This window comes from Coregonus lavaretus (assembly GCF_964263955.1).
Source record: "Coregonus lavaretus genome assembly, chromosome: 11".
NCBI lineage: Eukaryota > Metazoa > Chordata > Actinopteri > Salmoniformes > Salmonidae > Coregonus > Coregonus lavaretus.
Genome location: NC_139998.1, coordinates 34,376,388 through 34,398,600, shown reverse-complemented (window position 1 = coordinate 34,398,600; position 22,213 = coordinate 34,376,388). Strand labels below are relative to the sequence as shown.

The window sequence follows — 22,213 nt, the reverse complement described above, 5'->3', positions numbered from 1 at the left end:
TGTTAGCTAGCTACTTATAATAATAAATAATAATAACGTTACTACTAACTAGCTAATGTTTACAAGCTCATATTTAGCTACTGTATTGGGCTAACAACGATGGCGTGCAATTAGCATTATCTTGCATAACGTTAGCTAACTATCTGTTATTAGCTAGTTAGCTAGCTAAATTTAGCTAGCGAGCTAACATTAGCTCGCTTTATAGCCAAGTATGCTAGCGAGATAGCTAGCTGTGCGTCGCTTGTTATTACTAACAAATTGTGGCATTGCTAGTTAGGTTAATATTTCGATTATCGTGATCAAAGAGGTAACCAAGTGGTGGTAAAGCAAAAATAAAACTAACGTTAAACAAAGAGACCGTGGAGTTGAACGTTAGTCAAAGAAATGGATATGCTTGAATACTGTCATGGTTAGCGAGTTCACTGTCAACCATTTGGGCATTCGCTCTCCTCCGAAACAAAGCAAAGCGAGGCAGCTCAAACTAGATCGGGAAGATTGCATACACATAATCTCATACAGACTCGACGCTAACCCTCCGGAGTGTCTTACGTAAATGACAGACATCTAGGTACGAAATGTTATACTAGTTGTCACATCTGTATACCTTTGTAATGTACCCGCAGATTGTTCTGTGAGAGTCCGATGTAGCTGTATTTATCCTTGGGGCTCCAAGATCGGGGTAAAGGGGTCTCTTCCTCATTCACGGCCGGGTAGAGCCGCTTCAATCGCTCATTTAGCTCGTGTTCTTGGTAATTAAAAGCAGGATCCCCCAACAGCAGACTCCCCGCTCCAAGCTCTGCCATTTTCTGCTAGAGATTATTTTATTTTTGCTTGTTTTCTACTCTACTATGTCAATCCGTTGACACACAGGAGAGAGAACAGTGAGATAGTCAGAGATGATAGCAATGGTGTGATATCCACGGATAACCAAAGCTCTCTACAGTAGGACTGACAGTGGAGTGTGGGTACTGTAGTTGAATACAGGGCTATCCACTAGCAAGATTTTTAGAATCGACTACAGAACCCCCGCTCTCCCCTCTTTGGTCTATTCTTTCCACTTGAGTCCGTGAAAAGGAAGCTAGGAAATGTAGTTTGAGTGGTTGTATACGGTCAAGCCATGTTGAGCTCCCCAGTCCTATTATAGCAGATAGAGGAAAAATTTTTCATTGCAATTCCTCATTCATATTTACAGTTGAAGTCGGAAGTTTACATACACCTTAGCCAAATACATTTAAACTCAGTTTTTCACAATTCCTGACATTTAATCCTAGTACAAATTCCCTGTTTTAGGTCAGTTAGGATCACCACTTTATTTTAAGAATGTGAAATGTCAGAATAATAGTAGAGAGAATGATTTATTTCAGCTTTTATTTCTTTCATCACATTCCCAGTGGGTCAGAAGTTTACATACACTCAATTAGTATTTGGTAACATTGCCTTTAAATTGTTTAACTTGGGTCAAACATTTCGGGTAGCCTTCCAAAAGCTTCCCACAATAAGTTGGGTGAATTTTGGCTGACAGAGCTGGTGTAACTGAGTCACGTTTGTAGGCCTCCTTGCTCGCACATGCTTTTTCAGTTCTGCCCACACATTTTTATAGGATTGAGGTCAGGGCTTTGTGATGGCCACTCCGATACCTTGATTTTGTTGTCTTTAAGCCATTTTGCCACAACTTTGGAAGTATGCTTGGGGTCATTTTCCATTTGGAAGACCCATTTGTAACCAAGCTTTAACTTCCTGACTGATGTCTTGAGATGTTGCTTCAATATATCCACATAATTTTCCTTCCTCATGATGCCATCTATTTTGTGAAGCACACCAGTCCCTCCTGCAGCAAAGCACCCCCGTGCTTCACGGTTGGGATGGTGTTCTTTGGCTTGCAAGAACCCCCTTTTTCCTCCAAACATAACAATGGTCATTATGGCCAAACAGTTATATTTTTGTTTCATCAGACCAGAGGACATTTCTCCAAAAAGTACGATCTTTGTCCCCATGTGCAGTTGCAAACCGTAGTCTGGCTTTTTTATGGCGGTTTTGGAGCAGTGGCTTCTTCCTTGCTGAGCGGCCTTTCAGGTTATGTCGATATAGGACTCATTTTACTGTGGATATAAATACTTTTGTACCTGTTCCCTCCAGCATCTTCACAAGGTCCTTTGCTGTTGTTCTGGGATTGATTGCACTTTTCGCACCAAAGTACGTTCATCTCTAGGAGACAGAACGCGTCTCCTTCCTGAGCGGTATGACGGCTGCGTGGTCCCATGGTGTTTATACTTACGTACTATTGTTTGTACAGATGAACGTGGTACCTTCAGGCATTTGGAAATTGCTCCCAAGAATGAACCAGACTTGTGGAGGCTACAATTTATTTTCTGAGGTCTTGGCTGATTTCTTTTGATTTTCCCATGATGTCAAGCAAAGAGGCACTGAGTTTGAAGGTAGGCCTTGAAATACATCCACAGGTACACCTCCAATTGACTCAAATGATGTCAATTAGCCTATCAGAAGCTTCTAAGGCCATGACATCACTTTCTGGAATTTTCCAAGCTGTTTAAAGGAACAGTCAATTTAGTGTTTGTAAACTTCTGACCCACTGGAATTGTGATGCAGTTTATAAATTAAATAATCTGTCTCTAAACAATTGTTCGAAATATTACTTGTGTCCTGCACAAAGTAGATGTCCTAACCGACTTGCCAAAACTATAGTTTGTTAACAAGACATTTGTGGAGTGGTTGAAAAACGAGTTTTAATGACTCCAACCTAAGTGTATGTAAACTTCCGACTTAAACTGTACATACAGGCATACATTGTGGCATACATTCAGTATGTTTTTGTGTCTCGAATGGGTCTTAAACTAATAATCCAGATTTTTTAACGCAATGTTTGTGGATAATGTTTGCCAGTCTGTCAGACAGCTGCATCCATTTCAACTCAAGATCATTGAGATGATTCTGAAACAGGCAGTGGTGGAAAAGTACCCAATTGTCATACTTGAGTAAAAGTAAAAGTCTAGAAGTATTTGGTTTAAAATATACTTAAGTATCAAAAGTAAATGTAATTCCTAAAATATACTTAAGTACAAAACTAAAAGTATAAATTATTTCAAATTCCTTATATTAAGCAAACTAGAAGGCACCATATTATTATCATTTTTATTTTTATTTTTTTACGGATAGCCAGGGGCACACTCCAACACTCCGACATCAATTAGAAAAGAAGCATGTGTGTTTAGTGAGTCCGCCAGATCAGAGGCAGTAGGGATGACCAGGGATGTTCTCTTGATCAAGAGAGCAGCAAATATTTAGAAAAATGTTTCAGATGGTGCATACACAGTGGTGGAAAAAGTACCCAATTGTCATACTTGAGTAAAAGTAAAGATACCTTCATAGAAAATGACTCAAGTAAAAGTGAAAGTCACCAAGTAAAATAATACTTATAAATTGGTATGAATTATTTCAAATTCCTTATATTAAGCAAACCAGACGGCACCATTTTCTATTTTTTAATTATTTACGGATGGCCAGGGACACACTCCAACACCTACATAGTTTACAAATGAAGCATGTTTTTAGTGAGTCTTCCATATCAGAGGCAGTAGGGATGACCAGGGATGTTCTCTTGATACCTGAGTGAATTGGAAACGTTTCCTGTCCTTCAAAACATTCAAAATGTAACAAGTACTTTTGGGTGTCAGGGAAAATGTATGGAGTAAAAAGTAAATTATTTTATTTAGGAATGTAGTGAAGTAAAAGTAAATGTTGTCAAAAATATAAATAGTAAAGTACAGATAGCCCAAAAAACTACTTAAGTAGTACTTTAAAGTATTTTTACTTAAGTACTTTACAGCACTGTAAATCATTAAGTCACAGATAAAACATATTTGATTAAGTCCTGAAACAGGTCAAAGTTGTTTACACCTTCTCTCTGGCAAGGTTCTCCAGGGACGCAAAAGTATCTGGCGCGCGATGGTCTGCTATTTGGGGTCCTTCCTGGGTCCTTCATTTCCATGGCAACATTGTGTAAACATAACAATTCGGCCGTGTGTCTGAAGTATTGGTCTGAAGGGAAGCAAATAGCTAACTAGCTAACCTAATTGAAGAGGGATTAAATATTATTAATGTATTTGCTAACTAGCTAGCTCGCTTGTTTTCTGCATCTAAACATAACCGATGTCGACACAGAAATATATTAGATTACCACCTTTATCATCGTTTGAACGGCAAGTGGCTTTGTCCAATTTACAGTAGAGTAGTACGTTAACGTTAACTGAGCTAGCTCACTCAGATAACGTTAGTCTATGACAGTAACGTTACTAAGCGAATCAAATAATAATAATACAAATAATTTATAGTTAGCTGCTTGTTTCCATCTCACTTTCAGACTGTCGTCTGAGTGTCAACATAACGCTGAAAAAAGAACTGGGCGAGAAGTGGCAATTGGCTGTCCTGGCTCATGTAGAGCATCAACCAGAGTAAGATAAGCAGTTAGCTAGCTAGGTTGGATCGTTTGGGACTTATTGATATGCACACAAAGTACACTATTCGTTCCTCTGCTAGCAATTCTTTTTTTTAACGTTTTATCTCACTCCCTGTCAGGTTGGCTGTACCTCAGGCTACCTGTCAACCTGGCCTGCCCATGTCACCTCTCAAGTTATTCAGCAGGGGAGGAGACATACTTCAGGTGGAGAGATCAGGAACCATGGGTATTTAGCAAATTATATGCACTGTAATATGATATAGGGTTAAAGTTGTGGAAGGATTTACTGTGATGGATAATGTGCTACAGATGTGGTGATGAGTTTGGTGGCCCTGTGGGGAAGCCACGATTCCTGGAGCAGCTTGAAAGCTACCTAAAGAAGGAGCTGCAGGCTCTTGACCCACAACGACCAAAAGTCCAGGAGCGCAAACTACAGGTCCCATCCATCTGTCATATAATTTACACGTTATCCATGTAATTTAGGCATTGTTAGAGTGTATTTACCTTACTATAAATAAGGAGTATAGCGTATAGATTCATTTTCACTAGGTTGTCAAGTCACAAAATCTGCCCTCTGTCTACCTGTCATACGCAGGCATACCGGGAGGTCTTTGGCTGTTTCATTGAGGACTTCAAAACGTACAAGCCACTTCTGTGTGCCATAAAAAATGAATATGAAATCACATTAGGTGTGTGGCATTGCAGCATGGAATGTTTGTGATTGTGGCATATAGGCCTATATTGTTATGGTGAATGTGAGTCTGGACAGCAAAACAAGGATGAATGGAAGTATTAGATAGACTTAAAGATGTCATGCTTATAGGATGTTGGATTTGATTGTCTATGACGTCCATTTCTGCAGCATACCTACGGGACCAGATCCGGGAGCTGGAGCCCCTCAGTGCTCGTCTGGTTGTGGTGTCAGAACAGTGTGAGAAGAGGATCCTGGGCCTGCGAGAGGAGGAGAGGGCAGAGATCAGGGCCCTGAAGCAAGAGCGCCAACACCTTCTAAAGGTTATTGAAAACATGAAAGAGACACAAAGTGCCCTGCAGACCCAGGTACAGTGCTTACCCACTAGGCTCAGTCTCAATCACACCAGTGCTGCTATGAAAACACCTAATTAAAGTTATTCTGTCTCATATCAACCATGCATGGGCTGCCTGAACTCTCCTTCATCGCTCTTTCTCTTGTTCTTCTCAGGTGTGTTGTCTGCAGGCAGACCTGGCCGCTCAGTATCTGATGTACAGAGAAGAATGTGATGCTCGCAAGCTGCTCATCGCCAACATCAGCAGCATGAGCTATGGACCAGACGAGGAACCCGAGGAAGAGCAGGAAGGTGGTAAAAAAATATTTAACAATAAAATAATGATTGATCAACTGTCTTGATGTAAGCGAAGTGTGGAGTGTTGTCACCTCTGAAAACCTGTTCCTTTCCATCAGAAGTGGAAATGGAGGACCCAGAGAAGGAGAAATTGGCTCTGAAGGTGTGTCGAGAGGACCTGACTAAAGCCCAGGTGGAGCTAAATCGCTTGCATGCTGAGTATGGAGACGTAGTGCCCCGTCGTGACTGGGAGACGTTGGATTATACCCACAAAGAGAACTTGCTTAAGGTACAGTACAGTGAAATGTTCGATTCAACCACAGCAGACTCACTTCTTCAGACCTGAATGAGTGTTGAATCTCTCTTTGCACCTATCCCAGCTGGAGACCCTGCAGAAAGACTTTGATCAGATGAAGGCTGAATATGACACACTGCTTGAGGTGCACAAGCAAGTCACAACACAGAGGGACAGCCTCCAGGGAGAACTGGAGGGCTTCAAAGAGGCCTCTACCCCCAGGCCAGAATGGGAGCAGTGTGCAGGTATCACATAGAAAAATTGCTCTAGGTTCTGTTTTTTTCCCCTTCACATTTGTGCTATGGTATTGTTGGTAGTAGTGCTTAGAGTTTTGCTTTGTGACTGAATCACTATAAACAATTTTAGATCAGAACATTTACACAGCACTGTGTGATTACAGACGTGCTGGGAGGTAGTGAGAGTTGGGCAGAGCTCTCCCAGGGCCAGTCCAGCCAGCGGCGTCTGGAGATCCTGCTAGCAGAACTGGGAGGAAAGACCTCAGAGTTTTTCACCGGACTGGTAAACCTCCCTCCCTGCCGAACTTTCAAAGTGCCTGAACATCAACAACAACACATTTCCAAAAATAATGGCATGGTCAAAAGGTCTTCACCCTGTTTCCACTCAGGGTACTTCTGAAGATGTGCCCATATATCTGCGCTATGAGGGGCAGTTGAAGAAACATAGGCTAAAGAAGGCTGATGTTGTGAGAATCCTCAAGGAGGTTTGGAAGGAGAAGGTCATTGAGGATGAAAGGGTAAACTGATACCTTTCTTTTTTCAAATAATCAGTTAATATTTCATACACCGTTTGACTCTGATATTTCTTCTACTTGTATTTCTCTTAAGAGAGATGAAAGCAGCAATCTTCCCGAGTTTCTGCGGCAACATCTGGAGAGCCAATATGGGGAAAAGGCTGGGGAGTGGGCTTATAGCTTAGTAGAGGGCATTCGTCAACACCAAAAGGATGACCCTGTCAGCCTCTTCAATGACATTCTCACAGGAAAGGTGTGTGATCTTGCAAATGTGTTATACAGAGCTCTTCCTATGAGTTTGAGAAAGGATTGTGCATGATTTGATTATTATAAATGTATTGTTAACAGGTGGATGAGAGTGTGTACCATGGTCAGACACATCTACTGTCTAACCTGCTGAAAGTGTTGATCCACAGTGACAGTACAGAGAGTGGGATGCTCAGTGTTCAGGATTTCAGGTAATGCAGATAATCAAATTACAGTACAGATTAAAGTCACAAACATTACGATTATGACAGTGAGTGGGCTTTATAAAATGGCCTCTGTTTTGCAGAGATTACTTGAAAATGGCTTTCCCTCTGAAAAGAGAGCAAGACATTGATGAGCTAGTGACCACAGCTCAGGCCGAGCTAGACAACAATGGTGAAAGCCTCCCATACCAAAGACTGTATACAGAGGTAGCTTTTGTGGTCTCAGTCCAAAGTTTCACACCTCAGTCCACATAATTTCATGATCCCGTTTTGATAGAGGTATACCAGCCATATTCAATAGGCGGACCATGGTCCGGAAATTTCAGGGATCGGACCTTCTCAAAAAGTATTTAAGTACCCTTGATGTATACAATAGCATCAATGTATGCTGTTTATAAAATAGTAATATACTACCACACTGAAACACAACCTTCACAAGACAATATAGACAGTACATATAGTACAGTGCATTCAGAAAGTATTCAGACCCCTTGACTTTTCCACATTTTGTTATGTAACAGCCTTATTCTAAAATTGATTAAATTATTTTTTCCCCTCAATCTACACACAATACCCCATAATGACAAAGTGAAAACAGGTTTAGAAATGTTTGCAAATGTATTAAAAATTAAAAACAAATAACTTATTTACATAAGTATTCAGAACCTTTGCTATGAGACACAAAATTGAGCTCAGGTGCATCCTGTTTCCATTGATCACCCTTGAGATGTTTCTACAACTTGGTTGGAGTCCACCTGTGGTCAATTCAATTGATTGGACATGATTTGGAAAGGCACACACCTGTCTATATAATATTTTACATGTACATTTTTTAGTCATTTAGCAGACGCTCTTATCCAGAGCGACTTACATTATTGAGTGCATACATTCTTTTTGTATTATTTTTTTTTTCATACTGGCTCCCCCTGGGAATCAAACCCACAACCCTGGCGTTGCAAACGCCATGCTCTATCAACTGAGCTACATCCCTGCCGGCCATTCCCTCCCCTACCCTGGACGACGCTGTGCCAATTGTGCGCCACCCCATATAAGGTCCCACAGTTGACAGTGCATGTCAGAGCAAAAACCAAACCATGAGGTCGAAGGAATTGTCCGTAGAGCTCCGAGACAGGATTGTCCGTAGAGCTACGAGACAGGATTGCGTCAAGGCACAGATCTGGGGAAGGGTACCAACAGATTTCTGCAGCATTGAAGGTCCCCAAGAACACAGTGGCCTCCATCATTCTTAAATTTAAGAAGTTTGGAACTACCAAGACTGTTCCTAGAGCTGGCCGCCTTGCCAAACTGAGCAATCGAGGGAGAAGGGTCTTGGTCAGGGAGAGGGAGAGGGAGAAGGGTCTTGGTCACTCTGACAGAGCTCCAGAGTTCCTCTGTGGAGATGGGAGAACCTTCCAGAAGGACAACCGTCTCTGCAGCACTCCACCAAATCAGGCCTTTATGGTAGAGTGGCTAGACAGAAGCCACTCCTCAGTAAAAGGCACATGACAGTCCGCTTCAGTTTGCCAAAAGGCACCTAAAGGACTCACCATGAGAAACAAGATTTTCTGGTCTGATGAAATCAAAATTGAACTCTTTGGCCTGAATGCCAAAGGTCACGTCTGGAGGAAACCTGGCACCATCCCTGTGGTGAAGCATGGTGGTGGCAGCATCATGCTGTGGGGATGTTTTTCAGCGGCAGGGACTGGGAGACTAGTCAGGATCAATGAAAGATGAACGGAGCAAAGTACAGAGAGATCCTTGATGAAAACCTGCTCCAGAGCGCTCAGACTGGGGCTAAGGTTCACCTTCCAACAGGACAACGACCCTAAGCACACAGCCAAGACAACGCAGGAGTGGCTTCGGGACAAGTCTCTGAATGTCCTTGAGTGGCCCAGCCAGAGCCCAGACTTGAACCCAGTCTAACATCTCTGGAGAGACCTGAAAATAGCTGTTCAGCAACACTCCCCATCCAACCTGACAGAGCTTGAGAGGATCTACAGGTGTGCCACGCTTGTAGCGTCATACCAAAGAAGACTCAAGGCTGTAATTTCTGCCAAAGGTGCTTCAACAAAGTACTGAGTAAAGTGGACTGAATACTTATGTAAATGTGAAATGTCCGTTTATTGATTTATAAAATGTGAAAAAAATATATAAAAACCTGTTTTTGCTTCGTCATTATGGGGTATTGTGTGTAGTTTGATGTGGGTGGGGGGGACTATTTAATCCATTTTTGAATAAGGCTGTAACATAACAAAATGTGGAAAAAGTAAAGGGGTCTGAATACTTTCAGAATGCACTGTAGGCTGCCATTACCATCACCTGTGGCAAAGACGTGGTGCTATGTCCTATGTAGGATGCAGATGGGAAACACAAAGACTTTCTGAATCTGGTGAAGAAGCAGGCCTCCACAGAGAGGCACATGTACATCGCCCAACTGAGGACTCAGCTGGGAGGCAAAGGGTAAGAGAAGCATATACACCATGTAGGGCGGCAGGTAGCCTAGCAGTTAAGAGCCGACTAGGGGAAAAATCTGCCTTAGTCGCTTTGGATAAGAGCGTCTGCTAAGTGACGTAAATGTACACAGATCAACATTTGCACAAGTAATACCCTTGTTTCATTGTTGTTTGAAAAGTGTAAACCGTTTTGAAAGGATAATCAGGGGCATTGTGTTTTTGATTCAGAGAGGTGACTGTGGCCGATCTAAGTGCTGCCTTTAAGAACATTGACCCCTCTCAGGACGCTACCACACTGGACTGGGTCATAACTATGGCATTCCAGATACCCCAGGAGGAGCTAGAGCAGCACACAACACAAATGGACACAGAGCTGGCCCTGCAGCGCCTCCTGGCAGTGGATGTGACCAGGGCTGGGCCTGCACCACAACAGGACTGAATCACTCTAAGCACTTTTAGAAAGTGGTAGCCGTCAGGCATCTAACTGCATGTTTCTTTGCTATCATTACGGCCTGCGAACTCATTATATATTTTATTAAACATTAAACAAACACTTAAACCAACTGTTGTTACTGAAATTATCTGTAAGTCAAATGTGTTTCACACAGTCATTTATTATCAGTGTCAGAAATGCAGTGTTTACGTAACAACATTAGCATTCCAAAGTTGAGCTGTCACATTCTACTCTGGTGATCGAGCAGCCAGGCTAGCAAATTGTTCACCGGAGCAGTGTGTGGATACTCAATTCAAACTTCTGTTTACAGTAACACACAGTGCCATTAGAACTGTGCCATCTTGTGGATGTCCGCATGTAAAATCATGTGTAGTTTTGAACCATGGCCATTCTACCCATCCTTGTCATTTCCACAACAAATGTAGTTTACCGTCATCAAAGTGGGCTGATTAAGAGGTACTATAATAATAATAATATAATATGCCATTTAGCAGACGCTTTTATCCAAAGCGACTTACAGTCATGCGAGCATACATTTTTTTTTTTTTTGTGTGTATGGGTGGTCCCGGTGATCGAACCCACTACCTTGGCGTTACAAGCGCCGTGCTCTACCAGCTGAGCTACAGAGGACCTATAGTAGCTACTATGTTTTTGTCTGCTGAGGGTTTCGTGTAGGTGGAAAAACCTACCAGCAGTATAGATTGAAGAACTTCATTTCCCACATAGCATAAGAACAGATGAGCATGCGCCTAAACTGGTGTAATCGCCATAACTGGGAGCCGGGGAAGGGTTTTGGGTTCGCGGTAAGTAGTTTTTCTAAAAAACGTCATTCTATATTAAATTGAAACATGTTTTGTCTTCTAGCAACAACCGTATCGTATTATGTTTGAGAATTGATAAGTTTATATACCTTTTTGACAGGCGGTGGCTCGCCAAAAGTGATAGCTAGGACACGCCTATGTTCTGTCTGGGCCCAGTCGAAAGAGTATGTTGAGTAACGGTTAGTGTATTTTAAGCAGCCGATAGTGCGAAAGCACGTGCCATACCATTTGTATATCTAGCATTCACTGAAGATTGTATTTGCTCGACCTGTGTAATTGTATTTTATTAGCTAAGCAATACGGTACATCTAGCTAGTCAGACAACCAACCAACGTTTGATCTTTGATATTAGCCTTGCCTATGCTAGCTAGCTCAGCCAAAGTCAAAGAACGAGTCCAACATGAGTGAGCGGACTGTGTAAGTAGCTAGCATTCAGCTGACTAACATTTTACGTTTGCTATAGTAGCTAGCTACTATATCTGGTATAACTTGGTAACGTTAACTGGGTTAGCTAGCTAGTAGCGAACTTCTCTTTGAAATCTCAAACGACAAGATTGGATATAACGTTTTGCAATTATAGTCCAAGGGATGATTTATAAACGACTATTTGCTAGGTTTATGTGAATAACTGAGGTAGCTAGGTATGCAATCTTCGTAGAAAGTTATCGTGCGTTGGGGGGGGGTCACGTGAGATGCAGTGACGCGGTCACAGACAGTGCACTGTTCAGAACAAAACAAGACTAACTAACTAGCTAGCTAGCATTGTCAGAATAGGTAACACCATAATTTGGGTGTAACTGTTGCTATACTATGGCCCTTGGTGGTATTTGCTAAATTGTGCTAAAGTAGTGCGCGTAGTTTGCTTGCTCTGCCAATGAAGCATATTCTTATCCTATCAGCTGTCTCTGTTTTCTGAAAAAGCCCCAAAGAAGAATACTCTACAGTGCTCCATTTAGTCAATGCATGTATTATTGGTGCTGTTAATGTAATGTTGAAGCACTGAATTCCAAAATGTATTTCCTATACTGAACAAAAATATAGATGCAACATGTAAAGTCTTGGTCCCATGTTTCATGAGCTGAAATAAAAGATCCACAAAAAGCTTACTTCTCTTAAATTTTGTGCACAAATTTGTTTACATCCCTGTTAGTGAGCATTTCGCCTTTGCCAAGATAATCCATCCACCTGACAGGTGTGGCATATTAATAAGCTGATTAAACAGCATGATCATTACACAGGTGCACCTTGTACTGGGGACAATAAAAGGCCACTCTCAAATGTGCAGTTTTGTCACACAAGACAATGCCACAGATGTTTTGAGGGGGCGTGCAACTGGCATGCTGACTAGAATGTCCACCAGAGCTGTTGTCAGAGAATTTAATGTTAATTTCTCTACCATAAGCCGCCTCCGTCATTTTCACAGACCACGTGTAACCACGCCAGCCCAGGATTCCAAATCTGGTTTCTTCACCTGAGGGATCATCTGAGACCAGCCACCGGGCAGCTGATGAAACTGTGGGTTTGTACAACTGAAGAATTTCTGCACAAACTGTCAGAAACCGTCTCAGGGAAGCTCATCTGTGTGCTCGTTGTCCTCACCAGGGTCTTGACCTGATTGCAGTTTGGCGTTGTAACCAACTTCAGTGGGCAAATGCTCACCCTTGATGACCACTGGCACGCTGGAGAAGTGTGCTCTTCGTGGATAAATCCCGGTTTCAACTGTACCGTGCAGATGGCAGACAGCGTGCATGGGGTTGTGTGGGCGAGCAGTTTGTTGATGTTAACGTTGTGAACAGAGTGCCCCATGGTGGCGGTGGGGTTATGGTATGGGCAGGCATAAGCTACGGATAACGAACACAATTGCATTTTATCGATGGCAATTTGAATGCACAGAGATACTGTGACGAGATCCTGAGGCCCATTGTCATGCCATTCATCCGCCGCCCTCACCTCCTGTTTCAGCATGATACTGCACAGCCCCAGGTCGCAAGGTTCTGTACACAATTCCTGAAAGCTGAAAATGTCCCAGTTCTTCCATGGCCTGCATACTCACCAGACGTCACCCATTGAGAATGTTTGGGATGCTGTGGATCGACGTATATGACAGCGTGTTCCAGTTCCTGCCAATATCCAGCAACTTCGCACAGCCATTGAAGAGTGGGACAACATTCCACAGGCCACAATCAACCGCCTGATCAACTCTGCGAAGGAGATGTCGCGCTGCATGAGGCAAATAATGGTCACACCAAATACTGACTGTTTTTTTTTTCATTCAAGGTATCTGTGACCAACAGATGCATATCTGTATTCCCAGATGTGAAATCCATAGATTAGGGCCTAATGACTTCATTTCAATTGTCCCAGAAACCCTAGACCCACTCCAATTTGCATATCGCCCCAACAGATCCACAGATGATGCAATCTCTATTGCGCACCACACTGCCCTTTTACACCTGGACAAAAGGAACACCTATGTGAGAATGCTATTCATTGACTACAGCTCAGCTTTCAACACCAGTGCCCTCAAAGCTCATCACTAAGCTAAGGACCCTGGGACTAAACACCTCCCTCTGCAACTGGATCCTGGACTTCCTGACGGGCCGCCCCCAGGTGGTAAGGGTAAATAACAACACATCCGCCACGCTGATCCTCAACACGGGGGCCCCTCAGGGGTGCGTGCTCAGTCCACTCCTGTACTCCCTGTTCACTCATGACTGCATGGCCAGGCACGATTCCAACACCATCATTATGTTTGCTCATGACACAACAGTGGTAGGCCTGATCACCGACAACAACGAGACAGCCTATAGGGAGGAGGTCAGAGACTTGGCCGTGTGGTGCCAGGACAACAACCTCTCCCTCAACGTGATCAAGACAAAGGAGATGATTGTGGACCACAGGAAAAAGAAGCGGACCGAGCACTCCCCATTTTCATTGACAGGGCTGTAGTGGAGCAGGTTGAGAGCTTCAAGTTCCTTGGTGTCCACATCACCAACAAACTATCATGGTCCAAACACACCAAGACAGCTGTGAAGAGGGCACAACAAAGCCTATTTCCCCCTCAGGAGACTGAAAAGATTTGGCATGGGTCCTCAGATCCTCAAAAGGTTCTACAGCTGCACCATCAAGAGCATCCTGACTGGTTGCATCACTGCCTGGTATGGCAACTGCTCGGCCTCTGACCGCAAGGCACTTTTGCCCCTAAAGTACAAACCCCACAAGCGCTACCTGGTCTTTTTTGCCCAGATTTCTTGAGTTTAGTCCATGTCATCCACACCACTAGGACTGTACACTCATAAGATTGTCTCTTCCACTTGAGCTTGTTTCCAGGTGATTCAGAATGGGGGAAAAGCCGATTTGGGAACAGATAGGATCCAGCTTTGTGCAACATTACTACCAGCTCTTTGACACTGACAGGACACAGCTTGGAGCAATATATGTGAGTGGATCTGTCTGTACCAATGAACATTAATCATAGTTCTGCTTTCTTGTGTCCTGTTCTCACCACTGCAGTCTTCACCCCCTTGCATTTATTCCACCATCACTTTTCAACTGTCTAACCACCTCTGCATCTTATAACTAATTCAGTAATGATTTTCAACAATGAATTGGATATTTGTTAATGTAATGTTCAGTCATTTTTCAAATAGAAAAGTAGTGCGTCATACAGTATCTCCAGTCCTGTGAGCAAATGCTCCCTGATAATTCCATCCCAAACACTAACCAAGGGAAAGATTGTTGAATCAATACATGTTCCGTAGTCTTTTTTTAATTTAATTTAAATATTTAAAAAAAAATAATAATAATTTGGGGGGTTCCGTAGTCTTGCCCTATTTCAATGTTACTGTTCAAACCGTTACTTGGTTTATGTGTTTGAGACTGATCCTAGATCAAATAAGTTTTGAAAAAGCATTCATCTGAGGAACGTTTTGGGCCAAAGAAGTATCAAGTTAGACTGTGGGACATGCAAATATGCATACTACTTTGACACTTACAAGCTAAAGCATAATATATTTCAATAAGAGGTACAATAGACAGCATATAGTTACTTATTTTAAGCTGTTCAAATAATTGTAATGTCCATTTATCAATCATGAGAACAAGCAAGTTGTTGATTGTGCCCTTTTCTTTACATTCAGCTTAGTTAGCATTCTTGAGGCAAGGTATTGTTTGTGAGCCCCCTATTGGTAGCACAATTTATATTTTTAGATGGGAGGAGAACTGCACAAACTATGACTCATTTACATTATTATACAAATCTATTACTGAAAGGCTTCTGGCAACTATTTTGCCCTCCAAACAATTATATTTTCATCAAATAATAAGATAAGAGCAGCAGAGCCCATTCTTCTATTCTTCTTCCACATGGTACTTGACTAAATAGTTGCATATTCCCTCACCCTCTCATACCCTAACTTGAGTATGCGTAGAAAAGTTAGTCATTAATAAAACAGATACCTCACATCCTTCCACCCTATACCACCAATGTGCCTTCTCCCCCCTGACAAACTCAAACCTCTGCTTTTCCTTTTTACAGATCGATGCATCATGCCTTACGTGGGAGGGACAGCAATTCCAGGGAAAAGCAGCGATTGTGGAGAAACTTTCTGTGAGTGACATTTTAAAATATACCTGAGCATGACAGAATGGAATGTGTCAATAGTATGTCAGGAGTGCACTGATTGAACAGGATATATTGGTGGAATGTGCTTGTCTCGGATACATCTGTTTCTTATTTCTTCTTTTCAGACTCTCCCCTTCTTAAAAATAGCTCACAGTATAACAGCACAAGACCACCAGCCCACCCCTGACAGCTGTATAATGAGTATGGTAGTAGGACAACTAAAAGTAAGTATTTCTCATTCTATTACTGTAAAAATGATTATTGCCAGTTTCTTAAACTAACAACTGAATAGCTTACAGACTAGAAATCCCCACCTGCTTTGAAAATTACTATTTGTTTCAACCGTTTTAAATGAAGAGTCAGGGTTGTGTCTGTTGGATGAAACTGTGTTGTACCTAGCTGTGCTTTTTAACATCTGTTTTCAGCTTCACAGTTTCAAGCCCTTTGTTCACCAAGTTGATATAACTAGCTATGCTTTTATTCATCTGCCTAAGCAAATAGACAGAATAAGCCATGGACCAAGCCTTCCTATGTTAGGAAAAACAAGGGTATGTGTGTGTGAGGTAGGTGAGTAGTTTGTACATTAGAAGTCAGGGCTATTGTATTTTGTCTGTCTCTCAGGCAGATGATGACCAGGTCCTGGGCTTCCAGCAGACCTTTTTGCTGAAAAATTACAGCAATGCCTGGGTTTGCACCAACGAATTCTTCAGGCTTGCCCTGCACAACCTTTGACCTATCTGTGGTCTTATTACCCATCTTCCCCCTACTTACTGTCAGTAAGGATCTGTGTTCTGAGTGACCATGGTTCAGTTGGGCTTTTACTAATCTCACGCCATAGAGGATTCTTCCATACTGGAGTTTGGTAATGAGAGACCACAGTGCGTTCAGGGCGCTAAAAATGTAATCTATTCACCAGTTTTTCCCTCTCTGCTTAAAGACATGCTCTGGTACTTTGGCGACTAGTACGTATTTTTTAAACCTCCCTCTTTGGGCTGGACGTGTCAATGTGTAGTTCATACATGCATAATCTATGAGCATAATTACTGTCTTACCGCAATTGGCCACAAAATACCTAGTTTGAAAGCAGCTGTTTTCTGGAAACTGCTGCGCCATTTTTCCTACATTTCTCCCCACGTGGGCCAGCCCCCTAGCAATTTGAGTTCCAGACGATGAGATTCAGCCCTTTGCCATTTGAGTGACAGCTACCCAGAATCACAAACAGCAGAGCGAGAGAGAGCAATGACGTGGTGCACATATGTGATGTAGTACGCAATTTTCAGGACCACTTTTGGCTCATGGGTGCTACTTTCAGAACTACTGGCTAAAAAGTATACAAAGTACAGGAGAATCTCTTTTTAAAGAGAGGGGAATTGCACTATAAACTGGGACAAACAATTGGTTTGTTGAATCTGAACCTAGATAATAGTGAAGGCTGGCTTGTTTGACAAATTATCGCAAACACAGTAATGGCATTATATGTAAGCTCTGATCTTCACTGTGGACCTTGATCTTGCAAGCTGCTTTTTAGAACAGTAATGTGTCATTTGAAGATGCCAATGCTGTCATGATCACTGAGCAGTTACCCTTACGGAGTTGTGTAAGCCTTGTCTCCATTGACACCTAAAGAGATGACCTGCTTTTTGTCCGTGGCTCTATCTCCATTAGTGCCTGTTCATACCTGCTTGTGCACTGTTTAGCTAGAAAATTGGGGTTTGCCACAAGCCTATTGATTGTATAAGTTAATGGATAGAGGGGTATAACAGGAATGTGTGTTGTGTGCAGGCAGTTTGTCGCTTCGACCCAGCCAGAATCAACTATTGTCAGAGATGCACCCAACTGTGGATTGGATTCACTGTCATATAACTGTGACTTTACTGAGCTCTGTCTTTGTGTTACAGGCTGATGAGGACCCAATCATGGGATTTCATCAGAGTTTCATCCTGAAGAACATTAATGATGCCTGGGTATGCACCAATGACATGTTCCGGCTCGCGCTGCACAATTTCGGCTAAGGACACCAGAGGTGGGCAGGGGGGATGTGAGGGAAGGCTGAGGATGGGGGAAGTCTTGCAGCGACACCTAAACGCCCAACCTCCTCTCTGCATCATCCATACCTGTTTGAGAAATTACACCGGATTCCAGATGTCAATCACAGAGACATGCAGGCACATAGGCTACATGCCTCCAACTGAAATGAGATCTGTTCCTTTGCTGAGAGTTCGCCGATCCATCAGAGTCCCTTTCCATATGCTGACCTGCATGATGCTGGGGAGCTTAAATATCTGAAGATGCCAATTTACCTGCGCCGTTTTAGTTTTATGTTCGGACTCAATGTCTTATATCCTCTTGTTTTCTCATCGTACTCACCTGTGTGTTATCAGCTTGTCTTATTGTATACAACTAAATCTCTTTTTTAAAAGTTTAATTTAACATTCATTGTCATGTCAGGTTGCTCTAGCGATCCAAAGAATCATAGAAAATATTATCAATAACACACCCTTCCCTCAGACCAGCAAGCTTCCCATTTCCTGCTCATGCTCTCTGTGACAATGAATACTAAAGCCATGATACACAAACCGTTTACTTTTTCTTAATGATGTGAGCTCTTGTTCCTCTGCGTTTCTACCAAGTTCTCTCCCTCCACTTCACCACCTCCTCACTCTTATTTTAATTGTGTTCTTAGCCTTATATTGTAAACAATTTAGGTTCTAGTCAGTAGTTCTATAGCACATTTATTTATGATCTGCTATATCACTTATTTTCTTTAGCAAGATGCCAAGATATTGTTAGATATATGGACATAGGGTTCCCTCAATTTTTTCAAAAACATAGTTTTCTTTTGGCCAATACTGCAGAAATAGACCCCCATAATGAGTTTTAGTATGCTCTTGGAAATTGGGAGCACTTTGTGCCATCAAAGTACTGTAGCATTGACCTGACATTTTTGGAGAGGCTTTGCAGGTGTTCTTTTGCAAGAGGAGGAACAGGCATATGTCAAACTATGCCTTTTTTATTTCCTTTTTTTGTTACAATGATTATGGTTATATATAATGTAATCTCTTTGCCACATGGGACAGAATGTACGGACTGCACATTTGAATTCCATACATTGTTTTGGAAAATAAAGAAACAGTTCTTGCCTGTTGTGTGACAAGGAAATCCCAAAGACTTTTCCTGCAGGAAAAGTAAAGTGGCAGTGGGGGACACTTCTCTCATACTATCATGTTTTTTTTAACAGTAAAAGTAGACTAGTAATGGAGTTTCTTTTTTTCTATTTAGATTTGATTTACAGTTTAATTATCTATTGTTACCATTGTTTGCTGTCAATCAATGACTTGCATAACTAATGCTTTTCCTCCCTCATCAGCCAGTGTGTTGGCTACTGGTTTATTGTTTTCCCTGATGGTACACTGGTTCATTGAAGAAGATTAAAAGCATCTCTTCAAGGTCTGCTATCATTCACAGACGTACAAGGTATTCTATTATTGTGGCAGACAGAAATAAAAGAATTATGAAAAGTATGACTTTTATTGTGTTTATTGGTTTTCAGCAGGGTTCAAGAAGGGGTTCGGCATATTTGAGATGGGCACAACACATTTTTCTTGGTTTATCATGCTGTTTTCTGTGGATGGAATCTGAATGGATTTTCTATATGACATAGCTTTATTTTATTAGTGCCGTTGGGTTGGGGAATGCATGAACACCTAGTTTGTGGCGTTGGGCAACGAACCATGTTAAAGAAAACAGCAAGAATAATTGTGCACATTTTCGCCATAATTACTCAATTAACAAAGTATACAGGATGGGACTCTTATTCTGAAGGAGTCCAAAAATCCGTGACCCAGAAGTGCTTCGTTATTCTTGCCTGCTTCACAGAACTGACAGCATAGAAGGAAAATATAAATAATTTTGCTCCCTCTGACGAATCCGTTTCCCCCCTATCCCTTACCTATGGCTTCAAATTCAAACATAGATATAGAGGGTGCAACCCAGCATCTTCGTGACATATTAAAGTTGGACAGACCCGGGAACAACGTCGGTAAGTTTACCGGGAATGAAAAGGTGGATAAGGGCTTTTAGGCCGCATTACAAGCTAATTCTACTAGCTAGTTAGCTACCTAGCCATTTACAAAGTTCTACCTAGTTAGCGTGCTAGCAAACGTTAGGGATGAACGCTGCAAAATGCAAGCTAGCTGAGCATGTTCACATTCGTAGCTAGCTAGTTAACGTTAATTACTTGTGAAAATGTGGCTTAAGTTAGTTAGCTTACGTTTGCTAATTTACAACTTGCGAACATATTAGTTAGCTGGACTGCTAGCTAGGCTAGTTCAGCTAGCAAGCTGACAAAGGTTGCTCGCAGTAACTAGTTAGTTATTAAAATAACTAGCTAGCTAACTTACAACATTAGTGTTTAATACACAAGTTGCAACAAGGCTAGCTTGCAAAACCATGCTAGGTAATTAGCTACCTAGTTATAAAGCAAAGTAGTTAACAACGTTAAAGGATGTTGTCTAACTTAACGTTAGATAGCTAACTAACATTACTAACTAAACTAACTAACATTACTAACTACAGGTTGGCTGATTGCTTGCTTGGTAGTTTGTAATACAACGTTATTTATCAAACTAGCGTACTATGTATAGCTGGTTAGCATGTGAATAGTGCGCATAGGCTTAGTAAATGATGAGTAAATGGCTAGGTAGCTAATTAGGCAGCAGGTACCAATCATGCGGCATGAGGTTGCCTAGTTTATTTGGAGGCGATGAAATATCAGTCCTCGAAGCTCAGCATTAAGAAAGGGTTTTTTGGTGGCATCTAAAATTACACGAGATTCCCTTTCTCCCCAAAAATGTACGTTGTAACAATAGGGTTTTTAAATAGTTATCATAATCTTAGTTTGGTGATATCCAGTTACTCACAGTTGGTTGTTTCCGTAGACGCATCTCCATGTGAGAACCAAAGAAAAACATCTTTCAATGGCGAATTGAATGGACGTCTGCCGGGAGCTGGCAACAGGTCAACCATGGCTGAATCCACAGACCCTAATTCAGATAATATGAACACCCAAGAGGGTCAGATAATGTAAGTAATAACGTTACCTCTTCTTTATTCTGTTGTATTTTTCTCTGCCTACACATATTTCTCAGATATAGAAATGCACATTTGGTATGCTGTGAGAAACATTTGGGTTGATTGAATGTTGAAACCAATGTCTTCCTCTTCACCATATTGAGCACCACCTAACCCAAACCTGTACCTTACCCTAAACCGGGTTCGTATTCTAACCCCAATCATGTCCCTTACCCTAAACCGGGTTTGTATCCAAACCCTACCCTCCCCTTACACTGATATGTCACTGTTTCCCTTCCTTGAGCTCACCCCTTGCATTGTTCATGTTGTTGTTTAGTCTGTTTTTTCAAGGCCTGTTTTTTTTCTTTCTACAAGTGACTTTGAGACCTTGAAAAGCACTATATTATAAGTCCCATGTAGTATTATTATTAATTATGTTCCATCTAGATCTCTTCAGGAGATCAAGTACCCAGTTTGGAAACATTGTATTTTGTTTCTTCACCAGCTGCCTCTCTGGGGATGATGGCTCCACTTGCATTCCCATCACATCCAACAATGTTGAAATTGTAGCCAGTCGAGACTCAAGCATTGACAGCAAGGCCCGTGGCAGCAACAAGGTAAGACTTAGAGGAATGAAGACCCAGTGCAGTCAATTCTATTTTTCTTGTGTTTTGTATCATATTTGTGCAATAGCTGATGAAACTAACACTGTAAAAGTGTCTACATGTTAATGTTTTTAAATTGTAAAGTATTTTTGTCAGTAATGTATTTTTCATTGTGTCGGACCCCAGTAAAACTAGCTGTTGCCATTGGCGTCGGCTAATGGGGATTCTAATAAAAAGAACAAAAATGTACTCATCAGACAGTACTAGCAACATTTTTTGCTTGAATGTTTTTGCTAAATACATTTTGATAATGTTTTCCCCCATTTTAAATGGAAAACAATTACACTGAGTTACACTACATGGCCAAAAGTATGTGGACACCTGCTCGTCGAACATCTCATTCCAGAATCATGGGCATTAATATGGAGTTGATCCCCCCCTTTGCTGCTGTAACAGCCTCCAGTCTTCTGGGAAGGCTTTCCACTAGATGTTGGAACATTGCTGCGTGGACTTGCTTCCATTCAACCACAAGAGCATTAGTGAGGTCGGGCACTGATGTTGGGCGATTAGGCCTGGCTCGATTAGACCATTATTCCTCCTCCACCAAACTTTACAGGTGGCACTATGCATTCGGGCAGGTAGCATTCTCCTGGCATCCGTCAAACCCAGATTTGTCAATCGGACTGCCAGATGGTGAAGCGTGATTCATCATTCCAGAGAACGTGTTTCCACTGCTCCAGAGTCCAATGGCGGCGAGTTTGACACCACTCCAGCCGACGCTTGGCATTGCGCATGGTGATCTTAGGCTTGTGTGCGGCTGCTCGGCCATGGAAACCCATTTCATGAAGCTCCCGACGAACATTTCTTGTGCTGA

General features: G+C 42.0%; 4 protein-coding genes across 10 annotated transcripts in view; 3 read left to right on the top strand and 1 right to left on the bottom strand.

Annotated features, from left to right (window-relative positions):
- LOC311137417 (ran-binding protein 10) overlaps positions 1–940 on the bottom strand; it is a 28,073-nt gene extending 27,133 nt beyond the window's left edge. The window contains exon 1 of the mRNA XM_084171900.1: positions 605–940. Coding sequence (XP_084028026.1) covers positions 605–803 — 199 coding nt within the window. The 5' untranslated portion in view covers positions 804–940. The remainder of the gene's footprint in view (positions 1–604) is intronic.
- On the top strand, positions 897–10,292 carry tsnaxip1 (translin-associated factor X interacting protein 1; the record flags this gene model as incomplete). The annotated part of the gene is made up of 16 exons (XM_084172055.1): positions 897–908; positions 4,350–4,469; positions 4,594–4,700; positions 4,784–4,910; positions 5,070–5,163; positions 5,337–5,533; positions 5,676–5,811; positions 5,916–6,085; positions 6,177–6,336; positions 6,492–6,610; positions 6,717–6,845; positions 6,937–7,095; positions 7,191–7,300; positions 7,396–7,519; positions 9,666–9,772; positions 9,994–10,292. 16 exons carry the CDS (start codon positions 897–899, stop codon positions 10,202–10,204), a joined length of 2,082 nt encoding a protein of 693 aa, XP_084028181.1. The 3' UTR covers positions 10,205–10,292.
- Positions 10,293–10,768: 476 nt separating this feature from the next.
- On the top strand, positions 10,769–19,185 carry nutf2 (nuclear transport factor 2). Of its 6 annotated transcripts, XM_084171912.1 has the most exons (6): positions 10,981–11,022; positions 12,464–12,559; positions 14,371–14,479; positions 15,578–15,649; positions 15,790–15,888; positions 17,563–19,185. In XM_084171912.1, the coding sequence occupies exons 3-6, from the start codon at positions 14,381–14,383 to the stop codon at positions 17,674–17,676; spliced, it is 384 nt and encodes a 127-aa protein (XP_084028038.1). In that variant the 5' UTR covers positions 10,981–11,022; positions 12,464–12,559; positions 14,371–14,380; the 3' UTR covers positions 17,677–19,185. The 6 variants fall into 6 exon arrangements, with proteins under 6 accessions (XP_084028034.1, XP_084028038.1, XP_084028036.1 ...); XM_084171908.1 differs by lacking the exon at positions 12,464–12,559 and having other exon boundaries at positions 10,769–11,022; XM_084171910.1 differs by having other exon boundaries at positions 10,993–11,022; positions 12,464–14,479.
- Positions 19,186–19,562: 377 nt separating this feature from the next.
- The window catches only part of edc4 (enhancer of mRNA decapping 4), a 52,652-nt gene continuing 50,001 nt past the window's right edge, over positions 19,563–22,213 (top strand). For both annotated transcript variants that reach the window (XM_084171898.1, XM_084171897.1), the window contains exons 1-3: positions 19,563–19,703; positions 20,602–20,746; positions 21,240–21,351. In XM_084171898.1, coding sequence (XP_084028024.1) covers positions 19,616–19,703; positions 20,602–20,746; positions 21,240–21,351 — 345 coding nt within the window. In that variant the 5' untranslated portion in view covers positions 19,563–19,615. The remainder of the gene's footprint in view (positions 19,704–20,601; positions 20,747–21,239; positions 21,352–22,213) is intronic.